At 45.3% G+C, this 23,660-nt stretch overlaps 1 protein-coding gene across 2 annotated transcripts in view; it reads left to right on the top strand.

Annotated features, from left to right (window-relative positions):
* CACNA1H (calcium voltage-gated channel subunit alpha1 H) overlaps window positions 1-23,660 on the top strand; it is a 204,395-nt gene that overhangs the window by 119,107 nt on the left and 61,628 nt on the right. For both annotated transcript variants that reach the window (XM_030578503.1, XM_030578502.1), the window contains exons 12-20: window positions 1,694-1,849; window positions 10,089-10,179; window positions 12,879-13,087; window positions 16,572-17,006; window positions 17,748-17,848; window positions 18,432-18,555; window positions 18,696-18,764; window positions 18,933-19,117; window positions 23,302-23,428. In XM_030578503.1, the coding sequence (XP_030434363.1) occupies window positions 1,694-1,849; window positions 10,089-10,179; window positions 12,879-13,087; window positions 16,572-17,006; window positions 17,748-17,848; window positions 18,432-18,555; window positions 18,696-18,764; window positions 18,933-19,117; window positions 23,302-23,428 (1,497 nt within the window). The remainder of the gene's footprint in view (window positions 1-1,693; window positions 1,850-10,088; window positions 10,180-12,878; window positions 13,088-16,571; window positions 17,007-17,747; window positions 17,849-18,431; window positions 18,556-18,695; window positions 18,765-18,932; window positions 19,118-23,301; window positions 23,429-23,660) is intronic.

The raw sequence follows: 23,660 nt of genomic DNA, 5'->3' as shown, positions 1-23,660 counted from the left end.
CAAGGATACCAATCCAACACCTTCTTCCAGCACTGAAATTCACTTTTTAAAAATACTGTGTTTTAGAATTGGGGGGAGAACAGACTGTCTCAGGCCAATCTAGCTCAGCAAATTTTGTAGGTACTGGCTACACAAACAGTGGATTTGGGCTGAGGATTGCTGGACTGGTAAAGACTGTGACACAAAAGAAAAGAAAGGCAGAGGACTGGAAAATCTCTGTGTAAACTAGCCGACTTTCCTGTGTAGACAAGATCTAAGGTATCCATTGGAATGACTCATATACTTCATAACAGAGCAATGAAGCAACTATTTCCAGGAAGGTTAAATTAGCTATTAGCCGACTTTCCTGTGTAGACAAGATCTAAGGTACCATTGGAATGACTCACATACTTCATAACAGAGCAATGAAGCAACTATTTCCAGGAAGGTTAAATCCGCAAAATTAGCTGTCTTTCTGCTTAAGAAATCAGTCCTTATAATGGGAAGCAGAGTGAGTATATTAAAGGCCCCCTTACAACCACCAGTATAGTGGAGGAGAGCTTAGGAATGTTAAGCAGGATTCCTAGGTACAGAACAGGTGCACCTCATTAAATGAGTTGCAGTCCATGTGCAAACTGATCCAAACTCTCCATAATGCAGAATGTTAGCTCTCCCCTATATAAACGAAGACAGATTTTAGTTCATTGCGAGGGGAAACTGACATCACTTCCATGAGGTTCATACTGTTTTAATAGTGGCTCACGTATTTATTTTTAACATTTGAAGTCCTGTATGTAAGTAGATTCAGGGTGATGCACAAGGATATAACCTTAAGGGGAGGCACAGGATTAAATGCAGCCGAATATGCTTTCCCACCCCCAGATGCCACCAACTCGTTGTTCCTGTTTTATAGCAATGCTAGAGGACATCTTCATTGTAAAGTCTGGATTAATGAAGGGCAAGAAACCATCATCTTTTTTTTTTTTTAAGTCCCTGGGTTTTTCAGCTATGGAAAAGTTGGCAGGCTAGAAATATCTTGAGTGAATCTTATGAAGGCTCCTTATAGTCAGACTAGTCTTTTCAAAGAAAATCTGTTTTCCTGCCAGTTTATCATCTTTTTTCCACCCAACAAGCAGTTGTTTCCTTTCCTGAGTTTCTGGAGATCCCTCGTGTCAATGACTGTGAGGAAAACCTGTTTTTTTTCCCCAACTCCAGTTAACTCATAATGAGAAAAAATGTTCTGATGAAAGGAAAGTGTGGCTCTGAAAAAGTGTGACCATCTCTTGGCACAAAACTGATGGTGCCATGGCAGACCTATCAACTGGTAGCTGATCACCAGAGTACACATAATCATTTGGGAACTTCTCCCCCATGTAATAGAAGTCGCTGCTTGTGTGCCCAATACATTACCAGAGTGGAGATTTGAAGTAGCAACCTTTGTGGGTCATAATGCCGCTAGGTGAGCTGAAAGGGGACCTAGTGCAGAAGAGTATCTCAGGGGGAAGCTTGCAGATCTATCTCATGTGCTGAGATCTAAATAAAGGGATCCTTTGCGGTCTCATCTGGTTAGCTTTCTAGTGAGTCAGAAAGGAGAGCGAGTGCTGCCTCTGTAAAGGAGAAAGGGATAAATCAGTGATTCAATGTGCATTTTAAACCAGCTGCTCCCGACGAGCAGAGGAGTAATCGGAAAGCCTTTCCTCCCCACTCCATGCAGATCCTCACCCAGGAAGACTGGAACGTGGTGCTCTATAATGGCATGGCATCCACCTCCTCGTGGGCGGCACTCTACTTCGTGGCCCTGATGACCTTTGGCAACTACGTGCTCTTCAACCTGCTAGTTGCCATCCTGGTAGAAGGCTTCCAAGCAGAGGTAAGGGGGCTTAGCAAGCGATGGGGCAGGGGACTGGCAGCTGCACGTAGGGAATGGATGAGGGGTTCAGTCTCATGAGCTCTTCATCAATAGGGAAATAGCAGCTTATTTCTAAATGACCCTCCAAGGACCACAGCAGAACGTGGCCCCCACAGGCCCTCCAGTAAAGCCCACCTGGTACAAGACAGGACGCTGATAATCCAGTGCTCATGGAGGGAAAGGGCCAAATTGAATTAAGCCTGGTCTACACTTCAAAGTTAGTGTCGCTGTGTTGGCTAGTTGGGGGTGGGGGCAGTTACTGACATAGCTATGTTGGCATAAGTCCTAGGGTGGATGCAGTTATACCAGTATAAGCAAAGTAGGAGTGATAAAGCTTGTGATGAGGTGCCCTTGTGTTGCCTCGCTAGCTCTGATGGTTCCATCCTTGAGAGGATGATCCAATGGTTAGAGCACGTGCATGGCATTCACAAGACCACGGTCCACCCGGTTTCCGGTGTGACCCTGGGCAAGTTGCTAAGGGTATGTCTGCCGTTTGTGCTGGAGATGTAAACTGAATCATCCTGAGCATGGTCCCAGCCGAGACTTGAGGCACGGACTTGGGCGATTGGCTGCTTCCACCACTGTGACTATACTTCTGGTTTTAGCATGCTAGTGTGGGTATGTCCTTTCGCTGGAATTGACACCTGCCGCACCTGCACAGATTTGTCTACACTGGGAGTTGGGGATGTGGATTCCCAGCTCGAGGAGACATTCTTGTGCTAGCTCTCATTGACCTAGCATGCTAAAAATAGGATGTGCCCGGTGGGATGGGCTCGATGCTCTGAGTATGAACCTATGGTCTCTGGTGGCAAGTACTGGGGACAGGAGCACTGGTCTTGGTCTAACCCAGTATGGCTGTTCATATGTACCCCCACCTGAAAATGAGTGCTATAACAGTATATGAGGCCAGAGGACTGGATAATGACCAACCACTTGTTCTTGGGTAAGGAAGTTTAAAGAAATAACTGTTTCTCTGTCTGCTTTGAAAAGTTTCCAAATGTCAGTCCTGGAACCCGCTGACCTATTCTGCTCTTCTCCATTTTTTCCTTCGGAGCAAGACAGATCCATATGTAGCATGGAGTTTTAAATGAGAATTATGATCCTATTTCTGGTTTAATATATTATGAAGAAGCTTTTGTGAAGTCGGTAGGGCATGGACATGATTTTGAGACTCGCCTAAAATCATCCAGCCTCCGTTCAAGTTGAAAATAAAGATCCAAAAGGCTTGAATCACATTTTTGGATTTTTGAATTTTTTTTTGTATCCCCAGGCGTGCAAGAACAGAGAGGCTGCTTCGCGCTTTGGAATATTGAAGCAGCGCTAAGCACAGGGGAACTCAGAAACAAAATGAGGAATGGTTTTCAGTTTTCATTCTCTAAATTCCCAGGGTGTGGAGAGGGAAAGAAAAGCTTTGATTTATTAATTATTTTTGATAAGCTTCCATCCTGTCCCCAGAAATCTCATCATATTCATATTTATTCTGCTTACATTACACTGAGGCAACACTGCGGTTCACTGCAAAGTACCATTGAAATATGCATGCACCAGAAACACCCTTCTCCTAACTCTTACAACAGCATTTTTCCCCTTTAAGGTGATCTATATGGTTTCCATTATTAAAATGTCCCTTCCCAGCTTCCTGATAAGTACCAGGACAGGCAAATTAATAGAAACAGCTGGAACAGAGCCCTAGTTTGAAAATGATCTTATCTTCATTGTTTATTCCCAGGCTCACAAAGCAGCTTTCTCAGAATCACAGATCTGCGTGATACGTACACTTTGCTGGGGATGCTACAACTCTTTGCATCCTTGCCTCTTAGTAAAACTGGCACAACGCTGCTTCTATTGAAGTCTGTGGAAATTTTGCCACAGACCTTAGTAGAAGCAAGATCAGCCCAAAAAGAAGGAATTACCAGTATTCATGGAGAATCTGGCTGCTGTATCCCAGCAGGTCAGAGTTTTGCTCTGCGGTGTTAGTTGTCTTCCAAGTCACACGTGCTGTGCAGCAAGCTGGACCCAAAGCCTGTTGGGAAGTGCCTGGACTCTGATACAGCCGGCTGACAAGTCTGAGGCCGATTCATTTACGTTTTAATATGGTAGCTTTTCATGGATTAAACATAAAAATGAATAACCCAATCAGTGCAGTAACCCTGGTGGTGTTTATTTTTATATTGAACTCCATTTGAAGCTGTTCCCCATGTTATCCGTTTTCAGTGTGCTGCAGATTTTTGCACTGACGGATACATCATAGAAGTAGTCAGTTGAAGAGGGTTTGAAAACTGGCAACTGATCGGGGACACTTTGAGTGCTAGGCACCTCAGAAGGTGGGGGAGGCAGGCTGAGATAATTGGCTGAACACGTTAGCTGCACACTACTGTATACACGATCCACGGTGACACAGGGAACAGCACTGGACACAGAACATTCATTAGGAGGTTTCAGAGATACCAGCCAAATAGAAATGAATGAAAGTTTCAGTCTAGACTTTCCCAGAGCTTGGATGTGTTTTGAGGTGGGAGTGTAACATAGGAAAAGGAACTGGGTATCTAGACTGTAAGTTCTTTGGGGCAGAGATTGTCTTTTTGTTCTGTTCATACAGGACCTAGCACAGTGGAGTCCAGGGCCCCTAGATGCTGTGGGAATACAAATAATAATACTGTTATATGTGTGTATCACTGCCCGCGGTTAGATGGAATCAGAATAGCTCAGATGTGTGTCATAGGCCCTGTATTGCTAATGAGACTCTCATTGAACACAAGAGGCAGGGACTGTTCTTTTTGGGGGCTGAAGGATCTAAGTTTTATCTTTTGCTTTTACCGCCAAGTCCTAAGCCGCTATAAATTTGTTACAGTAGGTAGAATTTGAGTGATAAGTGTTTGTGTTTGCCTTTGCCTAAATCATTCTTCACCTTGGTTTTTTCCTGCAATGTTGCCCATATTTCATGACTCGTGCTGCTTTTGAAGCTCCTGTCTCTCAGGGTCCATTAGTGTGTCTCAGCGCTACATCTCCCGGCCCTCGGAGAAGACGCTTGAGGATATTATAAGAATGCTGAATGTGTGTTCCAGCCGTCTATGCTGGGGAAGGGCCACCGGTATCAACCTTTTGATCTTCAGCAGGTTCCAGAGATACGAGGTCAAAAACAATCCAGATGAAGCGCGCAGGCTGTGCCAAAAAATTTAATAGCTAATTGAAATCCAGGAGTCTGCTGAGCAGTGCTCCTTTGAGTTCTGCTTGGGGTGTAGTGTAGATGCAGCTGTTTGATGTTGCCAGGCAGACCAGCCAATCATACTTTGCACTTTTCACTTGTTTTTTTTCTAAGTGCAAGTCCACATTCATACTCCGTACCCAGGCAAGCAGGAGAGAGGCCTTCCTTGCCCTTTCAACTTTATCAGCTACACTATTGCTGTTTCGTTGACACCCTTTAATCCCTGTGTGCTGGGCTCCAGCACCCCTCTGTTTGATAAGACACTTGTCTTTAAATATGTTGTCATTAACGAAAACAAACAATGGGAAAGGACCCAGGGAATGGGCCCTGAATTATTCACAAGCTAGTGTTGGTGGGGGTAGGAAATCGGTGTTTTTGTTAGCCACTCTGCCTGGGAACGTTTTTAACTGTCTTGGGGATTTATAATACGTCTGCTTATTCCAAGCTGTTTCATTCAATACGAGAAAGCAAGCAAAGAAAAATCATATTTGCCCCATATATTTTTCTGTGATGACTTCAGTGAACAAATAATGATGCTTTAAGCAAGTCTGGTAAGGGTACCAGCCAAATGCCAGGCTGTAAACAGAGAGTTCTAGTTTGTAACTTAAGTTAAGCTAAAGGACAGTCCTATTCTCCCCTGGATTATACTAGATCAGCTCTCTAAAGCTCCCTTCACATGCCCATGGCTCCAGATAAGTCCATCTCCACTTCAAATATCTTTTCTGGTTTCCACTTACCTCCTGAAGCAAATGTAACCACCTTCCCCTTTTCTCCAAAGCCCTACACAATCAATCTCCTACGTAGAATCATAGAAACTTAGGACTGGAAGGGATCTCAGGAGGTCATCTAGTTCAGTCCCCTGCACTCAAGGCAGGACTAAGTAATATATAATACTGTACATATAGTGCTCTGGCTCTCGCCTCTATTCATTTGTCCCCTCATGACCGACAAGCCCCTTGGTTTACCATCTTGTGTTCTTACTACCAAATATAACACTCATTTACACACAAGCTCTCTGTCCCCCTCTAGTAGCTGAAATACTACAAGTCCACTGCAGCCTGGGCTAACAGCTACTGTGTCTTCTAGCTTAAGTCGTCAAAACTCATGTTTTTTGGCTCCAGAGGTCACAGGTTGAATCCTTGCTGTGGCAATAATGTGGGGTTTGCGTTAGGAAAAAGAAAATTCTCTCCATTCAGCAAACCTGTTTGTTGCAAAAGCCACTTTGACCTTTCTACAATGTCCTGTTTCCTGCTTGTTCTCCAAACGGCTGAATCGTGCTAATATGAAGACAGAAATTGGTAGCCTTGTGCAATATTCTCTAGAAATATGTAATTACAGTCTTAGCAAAATGGACCCTGTTTTCTTGCTAGTGTTTAATAGCTCCTTTTGGAGCTGTTACAGACTATGATTTAAATGTGTAAGAGACAGTCTTTAAAGCCTGCATCAGAACAGCCCAACCACCCGAGGAATTAAATTTGTAGCGTGCATTTTTCTTTCTGGTTTCCTTCGTTAGGGGGCTTGGCAAAGCTTACAGTTATAGGCTTGTCAGTTGTCTCTTAGCTAGGTACAGTCTGCACTAGTGAAATCCCACCAGAGCCATATTTCAGCCACGAGGCCTCGTATCAAACTGCATGGTTATAAATGAATAACTTAGCTCTAGTTTTTGTACAGCAAGGGCTGGCAAATCTTCCTTGGCTGCAGCTCGCAGGAAGAAGCATTCAGCAGAGCTAAGAGTTTTTTATTTTCCTGCAGCTTTATTCTTTGATTCATTGGCTAGTTGTTGATGCCAAAATATGAGAAGTCTTTTAAACAGGAATCCACATAAAGTCATATACTGCAGAGGAACTTATTTGAGATCTTTTGCCTTGCTCTTCTTCTTTGACACTGTGTGTGAGTATGGTCAGAAAGGTGGTTATGTACAAATGGGCCCTTCTTAGTCATCTGATCATTCCAAGTCACGTGGGCTGACTTTACTGATAGAACTGGGGGAGGGGAGTTTGCTACTGTTAGCCCTCCCCTACAGCTAAGGGAGCAAGCTGAGTTCAGTTCTATCCTATGTGTCATTGACAAAATTGCCAACTGAATTTGATTGGGGGACTCCTTTTATTGATAATGCTGTGAGAGGCAGAAAAAACCCAGCTTGATCTTCAGATCTTGACTTACGAATGGTGCAAATTTGATAGGGACATGAAAGAAAAAGAATAGACATGGAAATCCACAAGGTCATGCTTTGTGTAGAGCATCCCTGACGTGCACGTATGACTGCAGACCTACGAGCAAAAGGGCAAAACTTATACTTGTGTAGCTGAGTCACGCAGAGGTTCCAGATTGGCTGACTGGAAAATTGTCTCAAATCTGCTGTACAACGCCACCCAGAGCTTCCAAAATTATACGGCTGTAACTGCTATTGTATGTTAATTCTTCATCCATGAAACAAAAAAGATGAACAAAGGAACTCAATCCCCTCTCTTAACCTGTTGCTTTGGCTGCACCACTTAGCAAAACACTGCCAAAGAAATCAGGTTCATCACCACCTTGGGGAAAGCCCTGTGTGTCTACTGAGACCATGGTGGATTTGTACAGTTAAGAAGCTGTGCTCCTCACAGAGACCAATTTGCACAACTTCTCTGTAGCCTTGATGGATCAGTTGGACAGCCTGCCAGAGCAATTCTGTCCTGCTGACCACACACAAGATGAAATTGTTTAGGAGAACTTTACAAGACAAGCATTTGTACTCCAGCCTTTTAAATGAATTTAGGTTAGTCTCTTTGGTAGCATACCTGGATATAAGAAAGCAAAGAACCAGTGTTCAAATCTGGTAAAGACATTTCAAAGAGGATTGTGTGGCTCAGGGCTCAGCTTTGGCATGCCAAACCTCTCAACAACATAATCTGCTGGTCAGGGCCCTGTGTATAAAAAGAATCAAGGGTCTTCTCCCAAATCCCAAATTCACTGTCACCATTGGCCCTCCTGCTGGTGGTCTGGAAGGAGACACTAGAGACAGAATCATCTGTGAAGACTGAATTATTCTTCCTCGCTAGAGACAATCCATGTTGGGGTAGCGTGTGTGTGCGTGTCCGTTCACTACTTGTGCTGTAGCACTTCTGTGGATACCAAAGTGTCTAATCTGGGGTCTGTTCGTGACTATATTGGGGAGGATGTACAAAAGCATTCAGTACTGTCCTAACTGCTCCCACTGAATTCAATGGTGAAGCTTCCATCCACTTCAGTGGGCACAGAGTAGGCCAATGCTAAGGTACAGATCACCAGCACAGTTCCAAGGAGTCCTCTGGGGTTAGGGTGACCAGATGTTCCGATTTCATAGGGGCAGTCCCGCTATTTGGGGCTTTGTCTTATGTAGGTGCCTATTACTCTCTCCTACCCCCATCCTGATTTTTCACACCTGCTGTCTGGTACCCCTGTCTGGAGTAGCGCTCTGAGCTACGACCTACCAGCTGAGTTTCAGCCCTGAGTGCATCTGAAAATCCCACCCTACCTGTTATCGTAATAAATGATTGTTGATTTGTTTCCTCCAAGGATTGCATGGTTTTCCATGTCGCGTTTGTATAATATTCCAGTATAGAGATGTGTAACAAAAAGCAACATGACCAGACAGAATTGTTAGCTGGGCGCCCTGCATGAGATGCACTATAGGCAAGAAAGATGTTACAGCATGAAGGATAAAGACAAGATCGTTTTCCAAACCACGGGGGAGCCCAGCCTGATTCACAGAGATAACAGACTGACAGCACAGAGAGGAAAATCACTGACTGCTGCTCAGAGGTTTCCTCACGAGGCACAGACTCCCTGCTCTCCAGCGTGAAATGCCGTGATCTGTGTTTGTTTGCTGAAGATATTGAGGCAAGAGTCAGCCAAAAAACTAGCTGTCACTAAATAGTGATCTTTTAAAAAAAATATTTAGGCAGATGTTTTGGAAGGAGAGAGTGTTTTAACTGCACAGCCGGAGTGGAAATAGCCTGGAGGAAGGTATCATAAAACCACCAAGTCTTAAGTCTCCAGTTGTGGTTATCATCTTCACTTTCAACCCTCTCTCTGTCTTCAAGCCACATCTGCTGACTTTACTGACATAAATAAGCTCCCAGTACTATCTCAGCCCTGCAGAGCAGGGGTCCAATGATGGAAGAGCAGGCAAGGTTCTATTGTACCTCATCCTACAATGCTGCCAGGTGGCTTCCGATTGTAGAATCTTTATAACGAGGCAGGATGAAAGACAGAGCGTGGCTTGATTTTTCAGATCCCTGGGTTGAGTTTTTCAGCACTGGCAGCTAGAAAAATATCCCTTTGACATCTAAACCCAGCAGCTTGTGATCATGGAGAGAGGATAGATACAGAAACCCGTGATGCCAGATTTTCTTAGTCACGTCTCTGATGGTAACAGCACTTCTACATTTTGCAATGGGACTCATTGTTCAGTTAGGCTAGACACTGAGGTGAATGCAGCAGCATTGATAGTAGCTATATCTTTTATAAGGGCATTTCAAAGCAGTTCTAATACACATCATAATGCTTAGTGCATATAGTATGATAGTGCCCAAAGGCCCCTATCAAGATCAGGGCACCACTGTACAAACACAGTCGAAGAGAGAGTCCCCTGCCCCAGCTTTCAAAACACATTACAAACATAACTTGATTAATACCCACAACAGGTAAGTATCATGGTCCCCATTTTTGTGAACAATGCAACAGCTGCAAACATCAAGTTAGGGAAAGTGAGGCACAGCCGGGTTGAGAGATTTGCCAACGGTCGCACAACAAGTCAGTGTACAGCTAGAACTTGAAGCATACTCTTCCATGTCCCAGGTCTATGCTCTACCCACGAGATGACATGGCCTCTCTGATGGGATGGAATATGTGGGCAGCCATTGGTCTGGCATTAGTAACTTAAATGGATCAGGGGAATTTTATTCGGAAACTTCTCTTGATCAAGAGCAAAACACTAATCAGACATTAAATTCACCCATCTCCTCCCTGCAGGGTGATGCCAACAAGTCGGACACGGATGAGGACAAGACATCTGCCAACTTTGATGAGGATATTGAGAAGCTGAAAGACCTCCGTGCAACAGGTAGGAATAAACTTGAATTTCCTTCTGCAGTGTGCATAGCTTTGCTATAACTCTGCTTCCAGAGGCCCTGTAGATGGTTTAGGTCAGTGTTTCCCACATGGTGGGTCCAACCCACCAGGGGGTCTGGTGGCACTCCCTCTCCCCAGCCAACCTCCACCCCCCTCTCTGGTGCTGTGACATCCCCAGGAAGAGGCACGGGGGTGGAGGGGTCTCTAAGGCAAGTGCAGTGCGAAGGAAGCTGCTGAAACCAGCAAGCAGACAGCCAGCAGCCTGGTAGCGATTGCAGCCCAGCTGTGGGGAGAGAGGGGATGGCTGGGGCACAGAAGAGGATGGGCTCGGGGGAGCCAACCAGGAGGTTTGGGCTTGGAACTAGAGGGCTGGGGAGGGGGAGTAGCAGGTGCAATGGGTCCCCAAAAGACATAAAATACAACTTAGTGAAAAGTTTGGGAACCTCCAGTTTGGGAGCTCTATCTTTGTTCTCTCCCCCCGGGGGCAGTACATTTCATGTGGTGACTCGCCTGGCTGCTATGCTTGTGGGGCCGCAGTTTTGCATTTTCAACTATTCAAAAAGTGTTTCGAATATGAAAAAGACTTTCTAGTCTTAACAAATATGAAGAGAGAACATATGTTGCTTTTCAATATATCCTTGCCTCAGATATTAAACTGTATTGGCTATTTGGTCACATTACATCCCGTCCCCTTTTAATTTTCAGGGTGGGGTTTTGTTAGGAGCATTTTCAAGTGTCTTTTGGGCCTGTAGCCAAAATTCATTTGACTCAATGAAATGACAGTCATTTGGCTGCCAAATGGAATTAATTTCAGGTAGAAACAGAAATATTTTAATGGTTGGGGTCACCAGCTGAGAGTGCTGGAGCAGTACTAGGTGATTTAACTGCATAGTCATTCAGCTCAACTGGAAAATTCCAAATATCGGGTTATCAAATTCATCTTCGCTGCGGACGGTTGGCGAACAATCCACAGGCTGAAATTCCTTTGTATAAACTGTTTGCAGAACCACTTTGAATAACAGGCTCATTCAAGAGCAGGAAGGAAATTGCCACTTATTCTCAGGGAGCTCACAAATAGAGAAGGACTGAATTCTCAGTATAAACTGTGGACAAGGAATAGCAGGACCATTTGCAGTCTCCATAAACCTCCTAAATGCCAACATATGTACAAACAACGTAAGGGCATTGATGATCCCATTACAAACCCATTGGCCTGTAAAATGTGTATAGACAGAAGGATCTTATGTGACATAGATTAGCAGATTTGGGGTTTGATCTTCCACCCCCTGAAGTGATTGGCAAAGCTTCTGTTGACTTCAGTGCTTTATGGTCAGGCTCTTTGCGCATAAGCAAATAAGCAAAGTAATGCTAAAAATACAAGGCACTGCCTGACAAAATCAGGCATTTGAGGAGAATTAGCAGGGGTAATAAAACCCTTGGCTTTCTTAGCACAGTGGAGGTGGAATCATTTCCTGAACTACCTGTACCAGTGTAAAATTGTTCTTCTCTCCTACGTATGGCAGATGGTCTCATCCTCTCCCCTCCCCCACACGGCAGATTCTGCAATCATTAAACCAGAATCCACTGAGACAGAATAAATTAAGAGTTGCTCTCAACTCCAGACCTCGTGTTTGAATCTAAGCTTTTGATGACAGAGTATTACTGCACTCAGTAAGGCAGACGGAGTTTTGTTATATAGATTCTTGTTCATCTTCATCATGAATACAGTTTCTGCAATTTTAACGAGTACATTATGTTGCTTTCTGAAAAGATCTGATGCTGTGTTGCTGTGACAGCCCCTATGTCTCAAGGAGAGGTCCATTTTCCCTTGCAATGGAGCTGAAACAATATGATGTAATTGCTCCCTTTCTTTTTATTAACTAGCAGCAATTATCAGGGGAAAGTAGTTCATTAGATTATTCTGTTGTGTAAAGATTGCTCCTATAGATGTATGCATGGTTGGAAACCCTTAGCGTTTCCTGTCCCTGGAATGGATGACTAGCAATCACAGCGCACATTTGTGCAGTGCCTTCTGCCCCGAAGGAATCCAAAGCACTTTACAAATCATGAAATCTCTGCACCACAAGAAGAGAAGAATAATTTATCTGGATTGTAATTTGGCCAACACATGGGGACTAACAGCCGTTTCACTTAGGGGAAAAATAATGGTCATACAATCCACAACTCCAATCCTGATTGCTCCTGAGCACCTGAAACTCCTTTTGTAGTCCAGGATGAGTTTGCAACTCAGCAAATTCTGATGGCCTAGCGGACAGAGCACTGGATTGGAACTCAGGACACCTGGGTCCTATTCCTGGCTCTGCTGCTATCCTGCTAAGGTACCTTGGACAAGTCACTTCGCCTCACCATGCCTCAGCCTCCTCCATCTGTTAACTGGGGATAATGATCTCAACCCCTTTTTAAAGCCATTTGAGATCTTCTGATAAAGAGTGCTAGGTAAGAACTAGGGATTGTTATTAAGATTGGGCCTTCGGAATGCTCCTGACCTTGGCCGTCTATCTCCTATGAAAGACTGATCTGGCATTGGTGGCACCAAGGAATTTCAATTTGATCTTCCATTCAGTGAAGTCAACAGGAGACAAACGGGGGTTGCCCATTTTAAAAGTGCCGATTGCAGTCCTCAGCGAAGCTCCTGAGCGGAGGCCTAACTGCAGCTCGCCTTCTTTCCAGAGATGAAGATGTACTCCCTTGCCATCACCCCAAATGGTCACGTGGAGGGCAGGGCGAGCATACCGCCTCCCATCATCATGCGCACTGCTGCTACTCCCATGCCAACGCCAAAGTGCTCGCCGCACATGGATTCGGTGCACACCTTCATGGACTCAAGGAGAGGGAGCAATGCTTCAGTTGATCCACTGAACTACGATCAAAAGTCCTTGGTATGTTACCAATATTAGCTGTTGCCCCCTGTTATCTGCCTTTTATGTAACACAGAGGGAGATATAAATGTATAATATTATAAACAGGGCTGGTAGCACTGCCTCTGATTAAGGTTGCCCAATATTTCCCATTATAAGACCCTGTTTTCAATTGCATATAACTTTGAAAAACTCTAACCATGCTGTGCATCTGCCTCAGGCTGAATTGTTTTGGGAAATTGCAGCCAAAACAGTTTAGCCATTTCTGAGAGGGAGGCTGGGAAAAAATACATTGTTTCTCCCCATGTTAAAAAATTCAGGTGACCTTTTCTTTGAGAAGCTTTAATGTCCTCGTGCTTTGGAGCTAGGATTTGAAATTTAGCAGGGGGTGGGTCAGGGATATGCCCTTTGCCATCCTTGTGAAAAGGCTGCCCCACAGACAGCAACCTCCTGGTAGCCCTGATTCATCCTCAGAGCAGGTCCAGCCTGTGCACTGAATGAGGCAAGCATCCTGTGGGAAAATATAGTAAGTGATCATGTAATTAAAGACGGTATCGTAATGCATACACACAAAAAGACATAATTAAGGTTGCACACTGGCAATCTTCGTTTTGGCATTTACTAATTTTTGAGTACTTGACTTTTCAACCTTTCATGCTCTTTTAACATTTTGGGTGGATTTGGTAACATATCCTAGGTTGTGTACGGAGCTGATCACAAATTGGAATTGCCATACTTTGGGAAATTCTCAAATTTGTTTTCAGACAAAAATTCAAAATATCTAAACCTATCACAGAATGGGAAGATGTGAAAAATTTTGATTTGGAAATGTCATAATGTTTTGTTTCAGGTAGACATTAATCTCTGCATGGCCTGACCTATCATGGTGTTTGATGGGATTTATAGTTCTGGGTCCCTAAGTCCCCATTCCCTTCTATTGCCCAGCACCCTGGTTGGACTACATCTCCCATGGTACATCGTGGTGACTTCCTATCCCATGATGCACTGTGACTCAGCAGTAATTTTTCCTACCCTGGGTTGGGTGGTGGAAATGAAGTGATCGGTGGGAAGATGAGATCAGACAGCAGGGTGCATGATGAAATAGGGCAGGATGGTCATAACAGTAGATTCGGGCTGCAGCGAAGCAGTGGGGAATCCAGAGTCGCAGATGGGACTGTCAGGTGCAGTGCTGGATAGTGTGTGGTCTGTCATCAGGAGGGCTGATGTGACAGAGAATGCCTAGAGCAGTCAAGGTGAGTTGCTGGTGCTGTAGTCACTGGAGAAACTAGGGTCTGGGGGCTTTGCTGCTTCATCTGCAGAAGGCTTAAGGAAGACAAAGTTACTGGGTGCTGCACATGCGGGGAACTGGGACTCGGTGCACCTGAACATTTTCCCTTGTTTACGATGGAGGTGTCAGGAGAGGGGATGAGCTGGCTCAGCTGACTGGATGCAGGCAGCCCCAAACATTACACCTGGGCACTCTCTTTGAGGAGTTTCATTTGACTTTTGCACAGGCAAACCACTATGGTAAGGAACATGTTCTTCCTGGAATGACTGCACAGCCCCTGGGCGTCTCAGAGATGAGCAAAGCATCTGTCGAGTGGAACTAAGGGGTGGTGGCTCTGCAGGGCCCTAATTCCTTGTGGCATTTTAATGATTGGCTAGATGTGAGACCCACCTGTGAGGCCGGAATAAACCAACTTGGAATGACTGCGAAGGAATCTGCTTGTTCACCCCGCGTATGGCTGCTCTGCTGTGTTCTTGTTTATTATACAATGGCCCCTTCTTGAGGAGAACAAACAGAAACCAAGAGCTGAAATAATAGATTATCCTTAGGGAATAACCATCTGAGGGGGGAGAGATGGCTGGAATTACTGAACAGGCAGTAGATTTTGTTGCACTTACAACAGGGCAGTGGGTGGGAAGGCGTGAATACAGAAGGACCAGAGTTAATGGACAAAGACTGGTTTCCATCTATGCTTATCAGCCCTGTTTTTCACTATGTAACTTCAATATCATGTCAAAATCAAAGCAGTAGAGCATGAATGTGCTTCATGCAGCGTGCTGAGGTGGAACCGTTATCACCTTTGGTAAGTTGCTTAGCCAAGATAATGCTTCTGAAAAGAAAACAGATGACTATATAGTTTGTCTTGGGTTTACATGGGATTGCTGGCTCATGGCTCGAATCAGGACACAAGCAGCTAACCAATGGAACAGCACTGAGATGAACCTTAATCGAAACCAATGAGAATGCTTAAAGCAGTCAGTTCTGTTTCCGTGCTGGAAGGAAAACGTTAAGAGAAAAGTTTTTTTTCTAGGCTTTACTGCTCTGACCTTGAACGCTTTCATCCCAGGAACCATTCAGCAATGCAAATTGCAGTCACAAAATCATCATCTTTAGAAATTTATTGGGGGCGGAATCCATTTGAGTGAATATTTAAGGGAAAATGAGACTTCTGTCTGGGTAACATTTTCAAAAGCACTTAGGTGACTAAGACCCATTGAAAGCCAATGTGATTTAGACACTTAAATCACGTAAATGTTTAAAAAAATATTACCCAGTGGGAATAGAGTCTTTGGTCTGGACACATTTTTACTGCCAGAGTGGTGTAAAGGGATCTTAGTTAGTGTAAATGAGAGGCAAGCCCTTAGGAACCAGTTGTGTGATTTTTCTGACACACACAAGAATGTATCTCCAGTGACTGATCCCAGCCCTGCCATCAAGTTGGTGTGGAGCAGTCCCATTGTAACTGATTTATCTGAAAAAGAGGACTACATCAAGTGTTCTATAAAAGGGCCCTGTGACCCCAAGAGGGGATTCCATAAAATCCTCCTTGGCTGGGCTCCTCCATGGATCTAGGCTCCTCCTGCATGGATCTGGAGCAGGTGCGGAGCCAGCCTTGAGTTTTCATTAGTTGTGCCCAGTTTACATGGGGAATGTTTTAAGAGAGGTGTTGAGTCAGGTGTGTGGACTCAGACCCCAGGCCATAGTGCGTTGAGTGTAATTTCGGGGGGGAATCAATAGCGTTTGTAATTCTGGAAAAGGGGAAGTCCTATGAAAGCCTTCTTGGAGCCTTTGTAATGTGGCTGGCATGCACAGGCCGGACCTTGGGTGCTTAAAACCTACATGGGGTTCAGGAATCCTGCCTTGTGAAGGGTTCTAGCCATGCAGAGGGTGCACTTTAAAGAAACAGCGTTGATGTGGGTACATCTGGGTACCCAGGTATATGGGATCGAGGAGATGAGAGAGATTGCAGAAAAGCACTCAACTGGAACGCCAGTGTTCCCAGTGTGGGGCCCTGTCCAGCAGCGTGAACTTACCTGTCTTAGCCCTTAACAACACCTGCAATGTTCCCTGGCTGTTCTTAACTGAATGCCTGTCTTGTCTCTGGAGCCAGCTGGCAGTTTGTGCCATAACTGCTGGGCTAAATTCCTTTCCCTCTGAGCCATTTCCTTCCCCCTTCTGCTTGAGGGTGAAATCTCATGTGTTGTTCCCATCTCTCAGTCCAGCCTCCGCAGCTCGCCGTGTGCGAACTGGGGACCCAACAGCAACTGGGGAAGCCGACGCTCAAGCTGGAACAGCCTCGGCAGAGCCCCAAGCCTCAAAAAGAAGAACCAGTCTGGGGAAAGAGAGTCCTTGCTCTCTGGGGAGGGGAAAGGGAGCACGGATGATGACTCTGATGATGCCAAATCCAGCACTGTCAGCAGAGCCACCTTGCACCGCCGGGCAGAGTCCCTGGATTGCAGAAGTTCCTTGGACTTGCCTGAGCTTCTCCAGTTCCCCACCATGCGCCACTCCCTCAGCATCAACCCCATGGCCGTGCTGCCCACAGAGTACCAGGACTGCAATGGCAAAATGGTGCATGTACCCAGCGAGTTCTTCCTGCACATTGACAGCCACAAGGACGACCCCTTGGACTACGACGATGACATGGACGACGTAAGTTGCCATGGGGATCGGGCAGCTGTGGGCTTAAGGGAGTCTTTCCCCTGTAAGGTGCTTGTTCAAATCCTGGGCAGAGTTGTTACCACCTACTGGCTGGTGTAGGTGAAAGAGTCCAGTTCCTCATGAATTGGTATCCACTTCCCAAAGAGTTTTGTTTGCGAACAGGGGTGTTCTGTTACTGTCTGATCTGTAGGCAAGGTGAAGTGTCCAGGCGATGGGCACCCACTTGGGTGAGCTACAATCCCTGGCTGTGGTTGACCCCCATCTCAACCAAATTTCACCCCAGGCTTTAGATCTTTACTAGCCTGCGTCAGTCCCAGTCCCAGTCCCAGCTGCTGGTCTGACAGTCAGATTGCCCTGTAACAAGGTTTCTTTTCTACCTTTGGCTGCTAGTGTACAGTACTTCCATTGTACTCCGTGGGACTCTTATTCATTTCCCTGCGAGCCTGATGGGAGGATAGGAAAGATGGTGTTTTGGATAGGGCTTTGGATTGGGACACATGGAAACCTGAGCGCAATTCCTGGCTTAGCTACAGGCTCCATTTGGACCTCTGGCATGTCACTTTACTGTGGTGATGAGGGCCAGATAAGGACACAGATAGAATTTGGCTGTGAAAATGAAGACCTAACACTGCCTTGTCCAGAAACCACCTATAGAGCAAAGAATTCAGAGGGTCGTTTGAGAAGGGCAGAGGGACCCCATGGGCTAAAGAGCAATTTCTTTGTTCTCTCCAGAGTTACTGCTACAGGATTCGTAAAGCCCTGGAGCCCTACAAACCAGCATGGTGCAAGAATCACGAAAACTGGTCCCTCTACTTGTTTTCTCCTCAGAATCGGTAAGAAACCCCAGTCCACTGGGTGGGCTGTCAGCTGAAAACTGGGGCTTGGGAGAAGCTCACTCTGTTCAGCAGGATACACCCAGCCCCAACTGAGGGAGAAGAATTCTGTGAGGGAATCCTCACAGGTCTTGTGTTTCTCTCTCCCTAGCCATTCAAGTGGGTTTTACCACAGGAGGGGCTGTTCCAGACTCCAGTTTTAGTCAGCCCTTCCATAGGCAAAACTCTTGTATGGGGAAGGACTGAGTGAGAACGTCCGAAGTTGGACCCTTGTGCTCTAAGTAACCTTTCTGTGCTAGGCAGAATCACTGGACCGGGCCGTCGGCACCTTGGCTGGAAGCTGAGGTGACTTATTAATACAGTTAAACTTATGATTGTTATTTCTTGTTTCTTTTAATTGATAATGAGTGCAGCAAACTGTGCACAGGAAGGTCCTATCTCAGCACGCTGAGGTAGTTACCATCGAAGGATTTAAAGGAATCTCTCGGGAAAGGAAATCCCAGTCAGAGGGGTGAGTTCCAAGCTTGCTGACCCAGACTGGCTTCTGGCTGTGACCTCTTCCTTTCTGCCCCTTTTCCTCCAGGATTCGAGCGATGTGCCAGAAGGTTATAGCCCACAAGATGTTTGACCATGTGGTTCTGGTCTTCATCTTTCTCAACTGCATCACCATTGCACTGGAGAGGCCCGATATTGACCCCCACAGCACGGTGAGCAGCCCCTCATCCCTTTTCCTGCACCCACAATAACTTTTCCCCAGCCACATCGGGGAAGGAACTTGCAGGATGGAGGATGCTGGGTTTGTGCTGTTTAAATGACTTGCCTCCTGCTGTTGATTTCTGTTTTACAGGAGAGGATATTTCTGAGTGTCTCCAATTACATCTTCACTGCAATCTTTGTTGCTGAGATGATGGTGAAGGTAATTATGTATCTGCACTAAACCTGCCAACCCACAATGAGGTCTGGCCTCTGGGGTCTGAGAGCTAAGATAAGCTGTATTTCACTGCACATCTGTATCCGTCATGTACAGCAAATAAGCAAAAGGCATGAGGCCACAGCTTAAATATCTTTCTCCTACTGGTTCTAGGTGGTGGCCCTTGGCTTCTTCTCTGGGGAAAATACCTATCTCCAAAGCAGCTGGAATGTCCTGGATGGGGTCCTGGTCTTTGTATCCATCATTGATATTATTGTCTCCATGGCATCTGCAGGCGGGGCTAAGATTTTGGGTATCCTTCGAGTCTTAAGATTGCTGCGGACCTTGAGGCCTCTCCGGTACTTTCACACTGGGCAAAATGGATGTGTGGGGTTTGGGCTTGTCTTCTTGGCAAGCTATTAAGTGTCAAGCCATGGTCTGAATCTACAGTGGAAGTCCAAGTACACAGCTTGGCTGCTGCTACTTGAAAGCACAGTAAGCTAAGCTCCATTCCAGAACTTTCACTGTGTTGTAGCAGTATCCACCTGGGATGTTACTGTGCAGCTAGCTGTAGATTCACACCCAGATTTGTCACACAGTAACTTGCCATGTAGGTGAGCCCTTTGTTTTGTTTTGATAAATCAAGAACTTTGAAGGGAAAGACTTGATTCCTTAAGCTACGGAAACTCTTCTGAAGCAAAATATCCTTTTCAAGCTAGCGCTTATATAGCACGTTTCATCCAAAGACCTCAAAGCGCTTCACAAAGGTGGTGAACATTGTTCCTCCTTTACAGGTGGGGAAAATGAGGCACAGGTTGATGAAGTGACTCACCCACCAACAATAGGCTTGGCCAATCTATCCACTGGGACACACTAAAAATACTGAATCGTTTCAGTGCAATGCGTGCACCGTGTCAATTGGAATCATCATGGTAATGCATCTCACTTTATGGCATCCTTGCAAATTCATGATGAAAGTGCTCTGATAGAACAATAGCTGATAATGATGGGAAAACTAATGGTATTTTACCAGGCCATAAAAAATTATTCTCACCACAAAGAAGTGTTAACAGAAATTGGCAACGCTGATTGTAGTGAATCTGCTCAGGGATGGAAAAACAAGTAATTGCTGTAATAGAGGGTTCTTCCAAAGTTGTAAAACGTCAGTCACATTTCTGGATTAACACCAAGCCAGGATCCTTCTCTGTTTCATCAGAGTCATAAGAAGTTATGAAAAGGGCAAGGTTGTGTTTTCGTGAAGATTTCCAGGCCAGCTTTGCAGTCTCCAGCCTGGTATACGCACAATGTTGAACCAGTTTAGCTAACGGTATGATTTTAAACCACTTTAGTTAAACTGGTACAGCCTCCTGTGTGGACTCTTATATTGCTGTGAGCTTGGCTTTGATCTGTTTATCTGGCATTGATCAATTTACAGACCAAGGTAACCCAGTATAATCAGTCTGAAACCAATAAGAGTGTGTCTGCACAGTAATTTAACTAACTTGATTTTTTAAACCAATTTAAAATAATCCAGTGTAGACAAGCCCTCAGCGGCGATGGAGAAATATCTGAGCTTTCAATTGCTTATTATCAGAAGTGAATGAATGTGAGCACCAAATGGGTTTCGGTCCATCCGTTGTATATGCACACACTCAGAACCTGTGAGGAAGAGCAAAATGACTGGTACTTTGTCTTCACCACTATCTAGAAGAGCTGATCTGGTTTGAGGCAGGAAGTTTTTATTGGACTCGCACTGTGTGTATGATGAATGCCTTCCTCATGCTGCATTTTTATCATAATTTTACATACAGGCTGGCTCCCTAATCAAAATGACATGTTGCACTGCACAACCTTACAGCCATTCCCAAGTGAGAAGGTCGCATTGGCTGAGAGTGAATTGGCAATTAAACAGGTGCTGGCAATAATTTGATAAGCTCCAGCTTCTGTAGCCTTTCTCCTGTGTGTGTATATCTAATATCACCTAGACACAATGCAGCTGTCGGCTAGGAAGAGGAAAGATCATGTTTTCAATATTTGAAAGAGGGATAAAGGGAATTTGCATTTTGTTTGATAGCACAGAAATAAAGGGACAAGGAGAGTATAAATACTTGGGGAATTCTTATCGGCTCACTTTGCCCGTGCCCATTTTGCATCATGCCCAACAAAAACACATTCACTTTCCCCTGAAATTTCTTTGGAAACAAGATAGAAACGTGTGCTCCTTAGGAAAAAGAGCCGTTTGCCTCTTTCCATCACACTAGTAAGCCAGAAACAATCCGGCCCGTTCCTACCTAAGCAATGGCTTTTGTGTATTCGCTGGTTATTTCCTTGATGGCATTAATGTTTCCATCTAATTTGTTGCTTCAGTCTCTCGGTCTGTTGTCAGAATTTGTCTTTACTGCTGCCCTCTTAGACTGCAATCTCTTCAGAGTAGGGGCCATCTCTTTCTTTCCGTATTTACAGGACCTAGCGCAATGGGGCACTCTCTTGGCTTGGCCTTTTTGGCCAGTACCGTATTTCACAACCCCACTCGTATGATAAAACTCCCCTCCCCTTTATAAATGGTTTCTTGCAGTTCAATCGCGCAAAAGGGGCTGAGCACCACGGGCCCGAGGCAGCCTGTGCTTAACCAAGTGCTTGAGTGATCCCACTGACAGCAAGTTGAGCATGTGCTTAAGTGCCTGGCTGAATTGGGGCCAGGGTGCTCAGTACGTTGCAGAATTGAGCCCTTGGTTCATTAGCCTTCCTGAGCATTTCCAAAGATGTGAGTAACTTACAAAATAGGTGTGTTCTAAAGGTCTGAGCCCAAGACTGCGAGCCACAAATGCAGTGCTCTAAACCTGCCTCTGCCTTCAGAAATCCCCCAGAAACAGACTCTCTGTGGCCTCGCTTCATCACCCTGCTCTTGAGTTTCTCCATCTGTTAAATAACTAAGACTGCTGTGAGTTACTGTCTATACGCTGCTAGAAAGATTTTCCATGCTTGGTATTTGTGGGCAAAGTTCAAGCTTGGTATAAGGCCACTGAACGCAACATCTGCCATTCCAGATCAGACGAGTGGTTCACTATCCTGTCTCTGATGGTGGCCAATATTTCAGAGGAAAGTGCTAGAAACCCTTTAGTGGGCAATTGTGAGAAAGTCCAGCAGAGGGCAATGAAAATGGTCAGGAGGCTGGGGCACATGACTTATGACGAGATGCTGAAGGAACTGGGCTTCTTTAGGCTGCAGAAGAGGAATGAGGGGGGATTTGATAGCAGCCTTCAACTACCTAAAGGGGGGTTCCAAAGAGGATGGAGCTCGGCTGGTCTCAGTGGTGGCAGATGACAGAACAAGGAGCAATGGTCTCAAGTTGCAGTGGGAGAAGTCTAGGTTGGATATTAGGAAACACTATTTCACTAGGAGGATGGTGAAGCACTGGAATGAGTTCCCTAGAGAGGTGGTGGAATCTCCTTCCTTAGAGGTTTTTAAGGTCAGGCTTGACAATGCCCTGGCTGGGATGATTTAGTTGGGGTTGGTCCTGCTTTCAGCAGGGAGTTGGACTAGGTGACTTCCTGAGGTCTCTTCCAATGCTTATCTTCTATGAAACAACATGCCCATAGAAGTTATTCCTTCCTAACCTTCATCAGCTGGTGAGACTGGCTTGTGCCCTGCAGCAGGAGGGTTTATATCCCTTATCCATTTCTATCCTATCTAATGTAACTGTGAATGTTCTTATTGTCTGCTCTGAGGCCCTGCTACGTGTTTGATCTCAGTGAAATCTTGTGGCAGTGAGTCCCACAGGTTTAATTGTGCATTATGTAAACTAAAAGTCTTTCCTTTTTGGTTTTCAATTTCAACTTCACTCCCTCTGTCTGTTATGAGAGGGTAAATTGGAGCATGAAACTGACTCTATACCCAGAGCACCGTGCATAATGTTGTTATGCAGCCTCATTATTTTTTTTTAATTGCTGCACAACTGTATTCTAAGTTGTTATTTAAAAACAGAGGCCTGATTCTCATCTATACTAAGGCCCTTTAAGCACACTTGCACTCTTTTTAAGGCCCCTTTACGGTACCCGAATGGTGGGAGATGGCCTTGGTGTAAATGAACACCAGGCCCGATGTTTCCAGCTCTCACGCATGCAAAGAGAACTTTCAAAATGTGAGCCAAATGCAGCCGATGCACAGACATCTGCCTGAGTGTACAAAGAGCCTTAAACACTAGCCCTGAGAGAAGGGCAGGTCCGTGAACACTTATCTCTTTCACAGGGATGTGGTGAGGCTTAATTAATTAACACCTGTACAGCGCTTTGAAATCAATTGATGAAAGGAGCTATAGAATAGTATAGCGTAACATACTGTATGATAGGGTACCATACCAATACATATGGGGTATAAAGAAGGGTTGTATCAGCCTGACTGCCCACAAGGAGGAGGAGGAGGAGGAAGAATAAAGGTGGGATAAATGGAGGCTAGACTAGATGGCCCTGGCGGTCCCTTTTAATTCTATGGTTGTATGAGTCTAGGATGAGTGCCAAGCTTTGTTCTGCTGCTTTTTCTCCAGAGTCATCAGCAGAGCCCCAGGTCTAAAACTAGTGGTGGAGACCTTGATATCATCCCTGAGGCCTATTGGAAATATTGTGCTTATCTGCTGTGCTTTCTTCATTATCTTCGGGATCTTAGGGGTTCAGGTAAGACGCTCCCTCTGTAACCAAGCACTCATTCAGATAATCCCTTGCCCGCCAACAAGACAGAGAGGCCATTCAGAATAGGCTTTCCCCTGCTGTGTGAGGCAAGCCACTCCAATCCCTCCAGGGACCTGAAATCCTCTTAACCCAGCAGAGGGGCTTCAGGCTCTGTGCCTGAAGAGGGGGTACCTCAGCTGCAGGGACAAGGGAAGGAATCCCAAATTCCAAGCAAGGC

This window comes from Gopherus evgoodei, chromosome 10 (assembly GCF_007399415.2).
Source record: "Gopherus evgoodei ecotype Sinaloan lineage chromosome 10, rGopEvg1_v1.p, whole genome shotgun sequence".
Lineage (NCBI taxonomy): Eukaryota > Metazoa > Chordata > Testudines > Testudinidae > Gopherus > Gopherus evgoodei.
Note: the sequence above shows the minus strand (reverse complement) of the source record. Positions and strands in the feature narration are given on the sequence as shown.